The sequence below is a fragment of the Anthonomus grandis genome, chromosome 2 (genome assembly GCF_022605725.1).
Source record: "Anthonomus grandis grandis chromosome 2, icAntGran1.3, whole genome shotgun sequence".
Taxonomy (NCBI): Eukaryota; Metazoa; Arthropoda; class Insecta; order Coleoptera; family Curculionidae; genus Anthonomus; species Anthonomus grandis.
The window spans coordinates 22,699,418-22,714,621 of record NC_065547.1 but is presented as its reverse complement, the minus strand read 5'-3'; the positions used below and the strand labels follow the sequence as shown (position 1 = coordinate 22,714,621).

General features: G+C 30.6%; 1 protein-coding gene across 7 annotated transcripts in view; it reads left to right on the top strand.

Moving 5' to 3' along the window:
* LOC126750147 (transmembrane protein KIAA1109) overlaps window positions 1-15,204 on the top strand; it is a 234,885-nt gene that overhangs the window by 60,601 nt on the left and 159,080 nt on the right. For all 7 annotated transcript variants that reach the window (XM_050459660.1, XM_050459664.1, XM_050459662.1 and 4 more), the window contains 11 exons: window positions 59-434; window positions 2,451-2,614; window positions 2,675-2,830; window positions 5,739-5,955; window positions 6,288-6,444; window positions 6,513-6,665; window positions 6,722-6,933; window positions 7,004-7,141; window positions 8,975-9,118; window positions 9,179-9,343; window positions 9,400-9,591. In XM_050459660.1, coding sequence (XP_050315617.1) covers window positions 59-434; window positions 2,451-2,614; window positions 2,675-2,830; window positions 5,739-5,955; window positions 6,288-6,444; window positions 6,513-6,665; window positions 6,722-6,933; window positions 7,004-7,141; window positions 8,975-9,118; window positions 9,179-9,343; window positions 9,400-9,591 — 2,074 coding nt within the window. The remainder of the gene's footprint in view (window positions 1-58; window positions 435-2,450; window positions 2,615-2,674; window positions 2,831-5,738; window positions 5,956-6,287; window positions 6,445-6,512; window positions 6,666-6,721; window positions 6,934-7,003; window positions 7,142-8,974; window positions 9,119-9,178; window positions 9,344-9,399; window positions 9,592-15,204) is intronic.

The window sequence follows — 15,204 nt, the reverse complement described above, 5'->3', positions numbered from 1 at the left end:
GTGAGTTTTTAAAATATATCGGTTTTAAGAAATTAAATTTGTATAACCATTTTTTTAGAAGTTCTATAGTGAAGGAAGTACCATACTCCCGTCTCATTGATAGTAGTCCATCCAATCTTCCCACAAAATTGGATAGCGATTCAAAACTAAACTCGGATAAAACAAAACTGAATGTAGCTGAGACGTCAGATTTGCTTCCAAAAAATTCCGTATCAGATTCCAAATTGGCTGTGGATTATTTCACCCATAACAATGGAGATGTTAAAAGTGATGAAGTTAAAACTGACATATCTGTCATCAAAAGGGAAGAAAATGGAAGAAAATCCAATGAAGTAATAGTGACTCCGCAGTTTATGTCCAAAAGTTTTAATGCCAGTGAAAGTATTCATTCTTTGGGTGGAATGATTACGAGTGAAGAAAAATTATTAAAAGAGGTATGTAAAAATACATATTATGTTTAAGAATAAGATATTAATACCGGATCCTTTATTAATTTTAAGAAGAAAAATTCATATGTCGTAAATCTCTTAACTTTTAAGTCAATTCTTAACATGTTAAAGTTAAATTTAACAAATACAAGTAGTAGGTTATAGTATTAGTTAGATATAGCGCTCTTCGATCAAATGAGAAAAATTATTAAACCATCCTTTTATCGAACAGATTGAGAATATTAATTTTTTTTAAGAAAAAATATACAAAAATAACATAGGAATTACTACCACGATTTTTAGAGCAGAAAGAAGTACCATTTTGCTTAATACGTTCGAAATATAATAATTAAATAAATAAACCAACAAATCTAAGCCAGTTTAGATCAGTTAGTATAGTACCAACTTTTTCTACAATTTTTGAGTGGATTCTTGATTTTTACATTCATTCATTTCAATGCATACATTCCTCAATGTTAATAAGATTTTACCACCAAAGCAATCAGGTTTTAGAAGAATGTGTGTTTACGTGAAAGAATCGAAATCTTGTGCATGATTGGTCTCAGCGATATGTCACGTACTCAAAAGGAGGTGGTTCAGTTGTTTAATGCAACTCGTCCTGATCGGTCGCCTATTAGCCAAAGCATGGTAAGCAAAGTTACGTGAATTCAGGCATGTTCGGGATACTCAAAAAGCTGGTCGGGGCTTAATAACTGAAGAAGATGAGCTTAACCAAAGTCACAATCACAGGCACGGCTTTTAATGTTAATTTATCACCATCTACTGTGCATAAAGTATTGATAAAAGCAAAGTTCAAGCTTTATAAAATATTCTTACTTCAAGAGCTATTGGAAAATGATTTTGATCGCCGAAATTTTGTGAGCAAATGCAGCAATTATGTAATTATACCAATAATTTTGTAAAACGGATGATATTTTCTGACGAAGCAACGTTTACTCTAAACGGCCGTGTGAACAGAATTGTCGATACTGGGCGAGCCAAAAACCCTCATTTCTTCACAGAATGTCATACACAACATTCTTAAAAAGTCAATGTATGGTGCGGTATAGTGGAAGGAAGAGTTTTAGGACCTTACTTTTTTATGACACCCTCACTGATGAGAGTTATTTGGACTTTCTTCAAAATCGTCTTATCCCTGCTCTGATAAATTTGTATTGCACCAACGTGACCTTTCTTTTCAGCAAGATGGAGTCCCGTTACACTATGCTTTACCCGTTCGCAATTATCTAGATGAAGTTTGTTCAAATCGTTGGATAGGTAGACGAGGGTTCATTGAATGGCCATCCAGATCGCCAGATTTAACTCCCCTCGATTACTTTTTATGGGGATACTTAAAAAGTAAAGATGCACTGGCATAATTTGGGCGTTATGTGTGATTGGGACTTAAAGGTTTTTTTTTTTAAGTTGTTATGGGCCACAATGTTTAAGACCAGAATCCGTTCTGCAGAATACTTAAGATGTTGGACTTTTATTTGCATTTTTTTGTAACTTGTTTTGGACTTATGTTTTTTTTTTCAAATAAAGAACATTTATTATAATAATAATAATAATGATTATATGATGATTATTATTATTATTATTATTATTATTATTATTATTATTATTATTATTATTATTATTATTATTATTATTATTATGATTTGAAAGAGTGAATGTGGTATATTTCACTTATGGCCAGCGTGATTGCGAATGATAAAAAGGAGTCTAATTTTTAAAATTGTCAAAAAGGAAAATATAACTTATAAGTAAATGTAATCTTAAACAATTTTAGTTATTTGGTGATCCCTTTCTTTTCCTATTGTCGTAAAAAAAGTCCTGCATTAGCTCCAAGTCAAGAAACTAATGAAATAGAACATGAATGAGACTTAAATATCATGTCATTTTACAAAAATAGGCTACATACATAAAATTTGCAATTCACTTTAAATTCTTAAAATTGAATTGAATATATATATTTATTATTCCTTATTATTCTTAATATTATAATATATATTATTCCAGGTACAGAGAACTACGTCAATGTCAAGCGAGAATCACTCGGAAGCATTTTTCTCCGCAGACGAAGATATTAATTTAGCGTCCAGAAGTTCTAGCCTAAGAAATTCTATTTTAAGTTCCGGAGATGCTTTCCCCAAGCAAGAAAGTAGCAGTGTACCTCCACAAAGGTAGGCAATCTTAAACAATTTCTCTTCTTAAATATTAAAAAAAAATAATGTTTTTTACAGAAAAAAATTTTCAAGCGAGTTAAGCATAGTGACGGATAGAAATGGAATTTCAAGCTATCACAGAACCATTCAAGCGCCTGGATCAGCTCCGGAGACTGGAAAATTACGTCTTTCGACGCATAGAAGTGACCATGAAATCCATACACCGGAACACAGGTCAGTAGCGTTTCTACCTTATATTAAGGTACCTATTCACGTTCAGGCGGCCGGCATTCCTTGGACGGTCCGGCCTGCCTGTACGGCTATTATCGTCGCTCTCTACACACGTACAACGTTGTACTGCGGCAAACAAGCGACAGTGATTTAAAAAATTACCTTAGAATGGACAAAGACTGTTTTCAATACTTTTAAATTTACCATTAAATTTGGTTAAGCCGTATATTACAAAAAAAAGACACAATAATGCGACAAGCAATCAGCGCTGAAGAAAGATTGTTAGTGACTCTAAGATATTTAGCAACAGGCCTCAGCATGGAAGATCTAAAATTTACTGCAATTATTTCGCCCTAAGCGTTGGGAAAAATTATTCCAGAGATGTGCAATTCGTATAGTTAAACCCAGAAACAGTGGGTTTTACTATTTCAACTATAAGGAATATTTTAGTATTGCTCTGATGGCCCTTGTAAATGCTAACTATAAATTTGTTTATGTAAACGTTGGTTGCAATGGTAGAGTATCAGATGGTGGTTTCTTCGAGTGCACCGATTTTCATGACAAACTATTGAATAAATCATTTAACTTGCCAGATAACCAAAATACAACGGGTAATTTAAATTTTGTATTTGTAGCAGATGATGCGTTTGCATTGAACGAAAATATATTGAAATCATACCCTTAAAAAAAATTATCTCCGGAGCAGCGAATTTTTAACTATCGTTTGAGCAGAGCAAGACGTGGAGAACGCTTTTGGGATTCTTGCAAACCGTTTCAGAATCTCGCATACCGCAATAAATATGGATAAAAAAAATTGATTTTATCGTGCTTGCGTACTACACAATTTCCTACATAAAAATGTGCCGGAAAATGCAAAACAAAATCGTGAAAAATATAAGAACTATTTTATTACTACCGGTAAACTATCTTGGCAAGATAATTTTTTGTAGTTATCGGTACCGAATTGGTAATTGTGTATTACTATTTATAACTATTTATTATAATTAAACAATATGGCTTTGTATTATGTGATTATAAAGAAAACATAAATATAGTGAAAGTGAATCGGTATCAACTTACCGCATTTTCATTAATTTCTTCATCGTTATGCATTTCTTCTTGTTGTAGATCACTGTCTGAAGAAATAGTTGTTCGACACTTTTTGTGCTCAACAGTAAATAAAAGACTGTCATAATACCACAACACTGGCTTATACAAATCATCTGGAGAAGAACCGCTTCTTTTCGATTGCTTCACTTTCTTCAGCTCTTTTCGAAAAGCACTTCTCATATTTTATTTTTTACAGAATCGACTGTAGTATGTTAATCCACTGTTTTGTAAAGTTGCAATAACTCCTCATATGCCTTATTTCTAAATGCTCTATTAGCATATACTGCATCTCTCACTTTCCATAAACATTTATGGGCACGGAATATTTCAATAAACTCCTTTGTAAAGTCTGAATTGTTAGTCATTACTTTATAAACGGGTAAAAATTTTAGTCTAGAGTAAAATCAGGCCGGTCGGCCGGCAAATAACGTCCATAAAACAGTACACACGTTAAGTTTTTAACAATTTGCGTCGAATTACAGGCCACGATCTGTCCCCCAACTAAAGGTGTGTAGCGAGAACTGGCCGGCCGGCCAAATTCTTTCCGGCCTAAGCCGGCCGGCCGCCTGAACGTGAATGGGTACACTTAAACTATTTTCGTTAATGAGTAATAAATAAATATAAACACTGATTTAACTAAACACATTTACAAAGACACAATAAATGGATTAATCACAGAATCACAATGAATGCGACTCATTGTCGACTATAACTAACAGTGATAGGAAATTGTGCGATAATGTAGAAAATAGCACTTGTTTGTACATACTTGTAATAATTGTTGCATAGTAATATCTTAAAGTACTGGTCTAATTAAGTAAAGTTATGAACTGCTACGGACGTCTATATATTCAAAAGTTGGAATCAGCAAAAGCAAACTCATTTCGACTATACATTCGTTTCAAGATGTTTAAAAGCACAGCCGAAACATTTCTTGGTGCTAGCCGGCCTTTGTTAATTTCTGTTATTTTAACTAAAACGTTTTGATCTATTTTGGCAGACGGAGGTCTTTCCAAAGACAATGCCAAGCCACACGTTGTGTGCCTTATTTCGTTTTTGATTTGTTTGCGTAACAATGAATTAAATTTCCAAATCTTTCATACTCTTCATATCATTCTCTGAACAATAAAAAAATATATATAAATAAAAATATATGGATAAAAATATAATTGTATGTAAAAACATGTTATTTTTAATTATGAGCAATATCCCTTAAAATGTTAATTTTTTACAAAAAACAAATAATTTTTTTAGTTAAAATAGGTTTGATTACATAACACGGATTAAAATTAATAATAAATGTTTCACATAGATGTAACTTGTAAAAATTGTAAGATTATTTTGACCACTTAATTTAGTGAATTATTTTTTATATACAGAGCATTATCTAATAAGTGTCCGATATTTCACGAGGTGATTTTTTTTTTGTGAAGTATTTTTAATATAACAGGTCATCCTATACACGTGTGGTCTAAAATACTTGATTTTCAAGATATAGGGTGTCAAAGATTTATGTTTATTTCTTTTTTTTCTGCATACTTTCTGCTTATAGTTTTCATCATAGGACTTTATGCATATCGATCGTATAGATCATAATAACATATAAATCATATTTATAGAAATCATATTTAGGTGGAATTAATTAACAGTATTGGTAATTGTCCTAGATAAACAATATTTCCTAAGAAAGTCAATAAAAGTTGTTGCAATGTTTATTTATAAATATTTTAATTTTTTCTAAAATTTATAACTTTAAGCAAATTTTCACTTTACTCGCTTAAATCCTCAATTTTCTTTTTAGAACTGTCCAAGGTCTAGTTACACCGTATCGGTACCCGACAAACCGTTCTGTTAGCCCTAGAATTCTAACTGGCAATAATACACCCACCCTGGATAACCAAGAAAATGCCATAAACGATTTATTAAATGACAGCTCTGATGATACAGTCAGTAATACTAGTTATGTGTCTGCAGTGGGAAGTCAAGAAGATTTTACTTTGGTCGATTTACATATGCAGGTAAAAGAATATCGATTTCTTTTTATACGAGGATAAAATAATTAGCCAAAATACGATGATTATTTATTTATTTATACGGAAATCATTAATTTTAATAAAAAAATACCAATTTTAATAAATATATACCACGTGGCCTAGGATAAAGGAAACGCACTGTAACTTTATTTTTTTAAGCGAAATAAATCAAATGGTATGGAGGTATTTTACGTAAATGCTTGATATATTTAATTATTTAAAATGAGAAAATTACTAAAATTTATAAACATTGTTAATAAACTCTTTGATATGTAGAAATTAATTAAAATAAATATAATTTATTTCAATTATTCTAGGTTAATCGATTAATAGTAGATTCTCCCATGTTAATGTCAAGTTACGTTACTCACTTGAGCCAGTTAAAGTGTCAAAATTGGCAATATAAAGAAAAAGAAGACCCGTTTTCTGCTCCGATGTTTGAGAGAAATTCTGAAGGAAAGCTTGTATACGTTGGTACGATTTTAATGTCTTAAAACTGTTATTTTATAATAGTAAAATTTGTGTTTATTCTATTTTCGTAGGTAGTAGATTTGTACCAATAATGGAACCTCTGAGTAATGGAATTACATCCCTAAAAATGGTTTCGCGTTCAGATTCTGGTATGAATCAAAATAAAACTCCAACCTCACCATACGTCTATGTTTGGGATAATGATGAAGTAGAAAATGACTCAGGTAAATATAAAATACTAAAAAAAAAAAATTCTAAAGAAATGTTTGTTCTGTTTTAGGTTCGTTTCAAGAAGAAGAACTTTTAAGTGGCCAAAACGATGCAGGTGTAAGAACGATTGTTATAGTAAAACTCAAAGGAGACCTTGATGTAATGATTAGTCCTTTGCTTCTGGAGAGTTTACAGCGTTTCGTAGATTCACTCACGCCTACTGTTTCCAATCTGCATCCTCTTACCGTGCTAAATCATTTGCACACATCTTGTGTCGGACAGGTAAAAAATTACTTTTTCTTTTTTTTTTTAGTCAGAAAGACATTTTAACTCGAAATCTAAATTTTTTAAGGTCACTTCAGTAAATGTACTTAAAACCACTGAGAATGTGGCTAAACTATGTCAACCCGCTATAGCCGGAACTGAGGCAACGACGGTTTATGAAGAGACTATTGTAAAGCAGTTACAGACTGCAATATTTTTGCCCAAAGTAAGTCAAACAATTAAAAAAATTAATTAATAAGTTAAGCAGAAAATATTGTTTACAAGAACCCTGGTAAGGCAAAACCCGATCAAAAAGTATCTAGTGAAACAAATTATCATTTTATACTTTTAACCGGTCAAAGGATTCCTCATGCTTTACATTCTACTAATTCATTTTGTCCTCAACCTTTTGACTTCCCTGTGAAAGTACTTGTTAGGGACACTTTAACTTTGTGCTTTCCGTTTCCCTTTACTTTTATCTTGCTAGTTCTGATAATAGCCGGTAAATTGCATACACGCGGCTGAATTTGTGTACAGTTTCAAAGATAATCAGTTAATAGCAATTTATTCAAATTTGATTAAATCATATTTACTGTATGAAAAAAAGAGTAAATCAAATCATTTTCAATTAATGATTTGATTGACAAAATATTTGAACCAACAATTAATACGTGAATCAATGGTTGTACAATGAAATTGTAATGGTTGATATTGTTGGATACCGGGTGGTACAGGAAAACAAGAGAACACTTCATTTTTTTTTACTTTTCAAGATAAACAACTGAAATTTCGTATTTCGATACAATGGTTATAAGAGGATCCTTTGACATATTCAGTTGTTTTTCGTTAATACGAACTTCTTTATTTTGAATACTTGCTATATTATTACGGATTTCTATAGAAAATAATATTCTGAGTATAATTATACTGAATTTGGTACTTTTTACGCAAAGAAAGCTCGTGTAGGGTAGGTAATATTATTTTAACTGACCCTGCGCCTGTAAATTTAAATTCACCAAGTTCCGTCGCCTAGAAACCGCCTTAACATTCTACTGTGCACACTATCACCACTTACTGCACTCTGCTCAGCCTGGGAGCACACTACCGGTATTTTCTTACTCTTAGTACCGTTTTTCTCGCATTTAATTCCATTGCCAGTTATTTGACGGAAAGTGAGGATTTATGTTAACCTAAAATATAAGTATATTTAACTCCGGCTTTTCATTTACTATAAAGTTGTTTCGCCGGCGCTGTTCGGGATTTCGGATTTTCCGCTACAATTGTATACAATTCTCTTCATTAGTAAACATTTCAATAACACGATAGTGCGGATTTCCTAAGCCATATAAATGATAATTGTGCATATTTACAAAGTCATCTTTTTCAAATGTACTCTCATCCGACGACAGCATCTCTAATTATCTAAAAAGTTCGGATCCTCCAAAAATCGTAGACGTGGTTCATAGACTGGAGGCAGTAGGTTTTGCACCTATTATATATGATATGAGTGATATTGAAATTACCTCGTGATCTCGTTTACCATCGAGTTAGATATTCCTGTATGTCTCTCGCGCCGATTCATTTTTATTTTCTTCTAAAACTGTCTCAACATAATCAAGACGGAGTCTTCCCTCTCGAAATTGAACTCCAAGAAAAAGACAAATTCAAAAGCAAAACGTAACTGACAAGTACGGATAAAACTACTGTAAATAGCGAAAATGTTTATTGTTTTTTCCTATTAAATTGCATTGATGGCAATCTTAAAAAATTGACACTTTTAATGTAGAACTTAGTTTTTTATTTGTAAACAGGTTTTATTGTTAACACAGTATTGTTAACACAGTTTTTTTTTAGTAAACAGGTTTCACAACTTTACCAAAAGGGTTTACTTAAAAGAAACCTTAGCAAGGATCAATGTCCTATATTTTACATACTGTATTTACATATTAATGCAACTCTTAGTTTTAATCTTCCTAATAACAGTTATTTTATTAGCGTAAAACTCATTTGATTTATTTTTATTTAGATAGATTTTTTCTAATGCTGGCACTTTTTATAGGTAAATGTAACTTTGTTACAAGTGTCCATCGTAGAAGAAATAATATCGTTCTCAGCTTTAGACAACATCAAAGATCTTACATGCGTTTCTTTATTTTCCGTCTGTTTCGATAATATATCTGTAAAGTTCCATTCAGATCACCAGGTAATAACATCGTATATTTCCTTATCCTAAACTAATATAAATGAAAAATATTTTTTATAGGCGAAAGAAGTATTAGAAAGGTTCCTTCGACCTAGTGTCGTAAGAACAAAAAATAAAGGCGCAAATATCGCAAAGTTTTTGGGTCTTCAGACGAATACCAATTCCGATGTTATACAAGGCGAACCAGTGTTTATTGAGAGTTGCGAAAATCAACAGTCACAATTGGTAAATATTTATTAGTATAAAAATATTTAGTGTTTATTTTAAATTTTTTTTGGCAGGTTATTTGTTTAAATATTGGAAAAGCACACGCACAATTACGAAGATTACGCAACGAATCATCTATTCTCGAGGACGCTGTAATTACCGCCATACCTTCCTATAAATCCAAGGTGCTTTTCATCCCTACCAAAGTGAAATCTATGTATAGAGGGGTAGAATATTATCTGCAGCCTCCAATAAAAGAAAATAATGTAAGTTTTTTAGAGTTTGTATAAACACTTCCTGCAAACAAATACGGATTAGTTTCGAGATGAAAGATGATTTTTGTATTTATTTCAATGTAAGGAAACGTGGCTATTTTCAATATCAACTAAAAGTTTATTTCTTGAGATCGAAGTAAAATGAATTCATAGAATTCTACTCTTTAAGTCGCTGAGCGATGGAAAATACATATGAATGAAACGTACCTATCTTACGATAGACAAATATTGCAAATATTTAAGAAACTATAAACATTCGGAATAGGTAGCCTTATACCAAGTTTTTCCTATTTTTATTAAAAATTTACGAAAAACAAAGAAAAACACAAAGTCACGGTCTCACAACATGTCATTAAACGGGATACACGTGTTTCGCTCTAGTTAGAGCATCATCAGGCCTAACATAAAAATACTACTTAAACAAAACTAAAAACTTACACAAAACAATAAAAAACCTTTAGAAGCCATTCACACACTTCACAGTACATAAATAAACAATAATTTAAGGTTATAGTTGTACAAAGCAAAAAATAAAAAAAAGTGGAACGCAACAACATAGACTCAACGAGAATCGAACCCGGTACAACAAGGTTATAAGTATGAGTGTAAAACCTATCGGCTATACGGACATAATGCTAAAACAACTTAACACGTTAGCCAATGTAAATGGAAGAAAGTCTAAGCTATCGCTAAAGAATTGAATGTTATAAAACATATTGCTTTCAACAACGGATTTCCCCTTCATTTAATAGACAAAATTTGTTACAAATTTTTAAATAAATATAAATTGACCTACAATATTGTTAATATTGTTCATAATAACGATTCTTTAAATCCCTAAATGTAAAAATCGCGTTTAAGACAGTCAATAATTTAAAGAACCAATTGGTCAGTAGAGTGGACAAGGCAGGCATCCTTTCTAAATCGGGAGTTTACTCTTTAAAATGCAACGCAGTATACATTGGCCAGTCTGGAAGAAAAATCTCTACACGCATTAAAGAACACGTAGCGCTTTTTGAAAAATTTTTCTCCGGGGGTGGGAGCTGAAATGCTTCATGAATGCCCTAAAGGTAAGAAGCTTGACCTTCTGGAAAAAATGGAAATTACAAAAGCTAAAAAGAGTCCTGTTCTCGTGTGTGTGAATGAAGTATTTACTTTTGAACCTAATTTAATTTTTAACAATTTAATTTAGCTAAGTATCGTTTAACATTTTCCTTGCAGTCACTTTCTTCAATTTACATTGGCTAACGTGTTAAGTTGTTTTAGCATTAAGTCCGTATAACCGATAGGTTTTACTCTCATACTTATAACCTTATTGTACCGGGTTCGATTCTCGTTGAGTCTATGTTGTTGCGTTCCACTTTTTATTTTTTATTTTTTGCTTTGTACAATTATAACCTTAAAATTATTGTTTATTTATGTACTGTGAAGTGTGTGGATGGCTTCTAAAGGTTTTTTATTGTTTTATGTAAGTTTTTAGTTTTATTTAAGTAGTATTTTTATTTTAGGCCTGATGATCCTCTAACTAGAGCGAAACACGTGTAGCCCGTTTAATTACATGTTGTGAGACCGTGGACTTTGTGTTATTCTTTGTTTTTCGTCAATTTTGTATGTTGGCCTCTTAGAGAATAATGGATGAGATTTTTGGATCCTATTTTTATTAATAAATACAATTATCAAAATAGGCAGTTTCCATTTAAAAAAGTCCATGGTCAATGCTGGCTTGATATTCTTACCTTTCCTTATTACCTTTAAACATTTAAATCTCTGCTTAGTTAATTACTCACCTTGTAGAGTTTTGCTTTATTAAGTGCTTGGTTGGTACTTAGGGTTGCCAAATTTAAAAAATTGAAAAGTGGGGGTGGGTAGTGCCTTTGAGATGAAAATAAATAGAGGCGGACGAAATTTGTTTTGAGGTGTCACACCTTAATTATGCGACATTTTAACATAAAAAGCATAAAAATATAATAAAACACACATAACTTTATAACACTTGAAATAAAGATAATTTATTTTGAAACTATTTAACAAATTTTGACCAATTTTTCTAGGACAAAACAATTAAGTAGAAACAAATTCAAACCTAAAAAAATATTTTTAAAACCTTAAACTAAACAAAAAGTATACTACATATAAAAAAATAAATTAAATAAAACCTTCTTCTTAAAAAGTGGGAGACATCAAAACTATATAATACATTTATGTATGTAATGTAATAAAATATCACTCAACGTTATTAATATTTTTGGCTAGATTTAACCATACTTTCTTAAAAATTTAGCAAATTCTTGGCAAGATTGGGTAAAATCATGTTTGACAAATACTCGGCTTCTAATGTTTTTATATCCAGTCTCTTTTCTCGATGCCAAACCCATTTAATTTAAAATTCTTTAGCTCATAGCATTTGAATTCGGAAGAGAGAAAAGTAACGAGCAAATTTAAAATTGGGGGCAATATTTCTTTTGAGATAGGCTACTTGGTGATCTGCAGTTAGCTCATCAAAATTTCCCGAAAACGTTTTTATGAAATCTAATAACATATTCTTCAAAAAGTAATTCTTCGATATGGAATCCTTCACAAATTTTCAAAAAATTATTCATATTTGGCTCGTTTGGCAAAGCCATTGCACCAAGTGATTTAAACTTATTATAATTATGAAAGTTATACCTACAAATTAATTTAAATATATTTTCAATATACACCTACTTTAGTTTATAAAAAAAAATATTTACTTAGCATTTATCCAAGTAGTTTATAATTCTCTCTAAAAATATGCCTGCTTCCCGTTTAAACATGACAACTTTCGTGTTATTATTGCACCTTTTTAAATAGAGAAAGCGCTATAGATCCATAAAATTGTTATTCCTTTAATAATTTTAATAAGCCTTTCAATGATTGCATAACATTAAATATTTTTTTTTCCAATTTCGTGTTTGTGACCCAATATCTTCAATATTGCGGAGGGTTGTTGGGTGGGGTCAGAAATAAAACAGAAACCTGTTCACCTAAATGTTGACGTTTCGACTTATATTAAGTCATCCTCAGGACACTGAAATGGATTCAAATAATTACAGAGATAAAACAAAGTAATTTAGTAATTTCAAGTACATAAAAAACACTAATAAAATAAATGTTCTTTAAGTTACAAAAATTAAAACAACAAAAAACAAAAACCACGACACAGTTAAAATTACATTCAGGTACAATCCGTTAAAAAAAATTTTTTTTATAAAAAAAAACAGTATAAAATTATTTTTTTTTTTTTTTTTTTTTTTTTAATATACATGACACCTCTTACCTAAGTCTAGGTTTCTTAAGTTATAATTAAAATACATTTATAATAGGAGCGTAGAATTATTTTTAACATGGGTTTAATTTGTAGGTGTTATTGTGGGCAAACTAGAATCAACAATAAGCCAAGAAACAAATGTTTTTATTCTTTTGAGCGTTTATTTATTTACTTTTTATATTCAATGTTATGTAGATAAGTTAAGGATTAGTAGATAAGGAAAATGTATGTATCTATACGTTCAAAACCAGAAACTTAATTTGTTAATACACTGTGTGATCTAAATTTGGGACATACACTCTTTGACAAAAATACATTTTATGTTTTAGTTTTATCTTTTTGGTAGTAAATTAATTAAATTATAGTAACTTGTATTTAGATCATCGGTGTCTTGTTTTTTATTAATGCTTTCTTTATACTTTTTTATATTAACCATTTCTAGTAAAATTCTTTTTTTATAATCTCTCTGCCAATGATCCGAGTGCTGTTAAAATCAAATTGGTGTTGTTGATTGAAGGAGTGTTCTGCTAGAGCAGTCTTCCCAGATGCTGCGTAGTTCGTTGGTTTTACGCTTCTTTCGTGTTCGCTAATTCTGGTTTTTAAGTACCTGCCCGTTTGACCCACATACAGACCTTGACAATCAGAACAGGGTATTTTATAAATCACGCCACTTTGTAACTCATTTGGTGTTTTATCTTTGAGTTTTGAGAAGTATTTGTTGAAGGTATTTTCATTTTTGAACGCTATTCTGACTTCATCATCAGAAACAACTCCTGATAGCTTTCAGACAAACCTTTGACATAAGGAATTTTTGCAAATTTATGGTTTTGGTTTTCTTTGACTTTAATTGGTGTAGGGTTGTTGTTTAGGATTTTGTTTAATAGTTTATGAGGAAAATTGTTTTTTAGTAAAATATCTTTAATTTTGTTAACATTTTTTTTATTTATGAAAACTGGAGTGAGATAAGGCTATTGCGCGGGATTTTAGGTTGCTAATTATGTTTAATTTTTGTTTAAATGAGTGATTTGATTGGTAGTTAAGAAATCTCTCAGAGAAAGTGGGTTTGTGATACCAATCAGTGATGATTGTATTATCTTCTGTTCTGATTAATAGAAATTTAGACAAGAATTATGACAATCTGAATTAATAGACAATGATAATGTCTAGAAATGGAAGTTTGTTATTTGTTTAACACTCTATAGTGAACTGTAATTTAGGGTGGAAACTGTTAAATGTACTTTTTATGTTTTCTATTTCAGTTTTTGGAATACACGTGGCAATGTCGTCAACGAATCTTTTAAAAAATGGTAACCTAAATTTTATTTTCCCCATACAATATTTCTGTAATTCTGACATAATCAGATCAGAACATATAGGTGATAGACAGTTACCCATTCCAAGACCATAGATTTGTTTGTAATATATATTATTGAAAGTAAAATAACTATTTTCAAATACAAACTCTAAAAGATTTAAAAATTCTTTTAAAGGGATGTTACAGTGGTCTCTGATAAGATGCCATTTATTTTGGACTATATTTTTAATTAAATCAGTTGGTATGTTGGTAAATAAAGATATTACATCTAATGATATTAGAATAAAGTTATTTGGAATTTGAGAGATAAGTTTATAAAATTAGTAATTATGTTAATAGATTGGTTTCTTTTTTGTATTTTTAACTCTTCATTATTTGAAAGGCCAATGGCATACTCTATATCGATTATAATCTGCTCAAGAGGAATATTAAAAAAAAATAAATAAAAATAATTTTACACTGTTTTTTTTTTATAAAAAAAAATTTTTTTTAACGGATTGTACCTGAATGTAATTTTAACTGTGTCGTGGTTTTTGTTTTTTGTTGTTTTAATTTTTGTAACTTAAGAACATTTATTTTAATAGTGTTTTTTATGTACTTGAAATTACTTTGTTTTATCTCTGTAATTACTTGAATCCATTTCAGTGTCCTGAGGATGACTTAATATAAGTCGAAACGTCGACATTTAGGTAAACAGGTTTCTGTTTTATTTCTGACCCCACTCAACAACCCTCCGCAATATTAAATAATTTTGTTGATAAAGTTTTTTCAGTTTCTAACTTATTTATTGTATTGTGCATCGAATTTCCGATACTAAGTAATAAACCTACAAAACATGTAGGTTGCAAAAACAAACTAATTAAAAAAAAAACTGTTTTGATTCTGGGCCAAGAAGCGTTTGTAATAAGTTTTGATGCTTTGGTTGCACCGCAGGAATACCGTTCGGCAATTTTTTGAATCTTGAAATTTCGTTTTAAATATTTTTGCCCGCACAATCAGT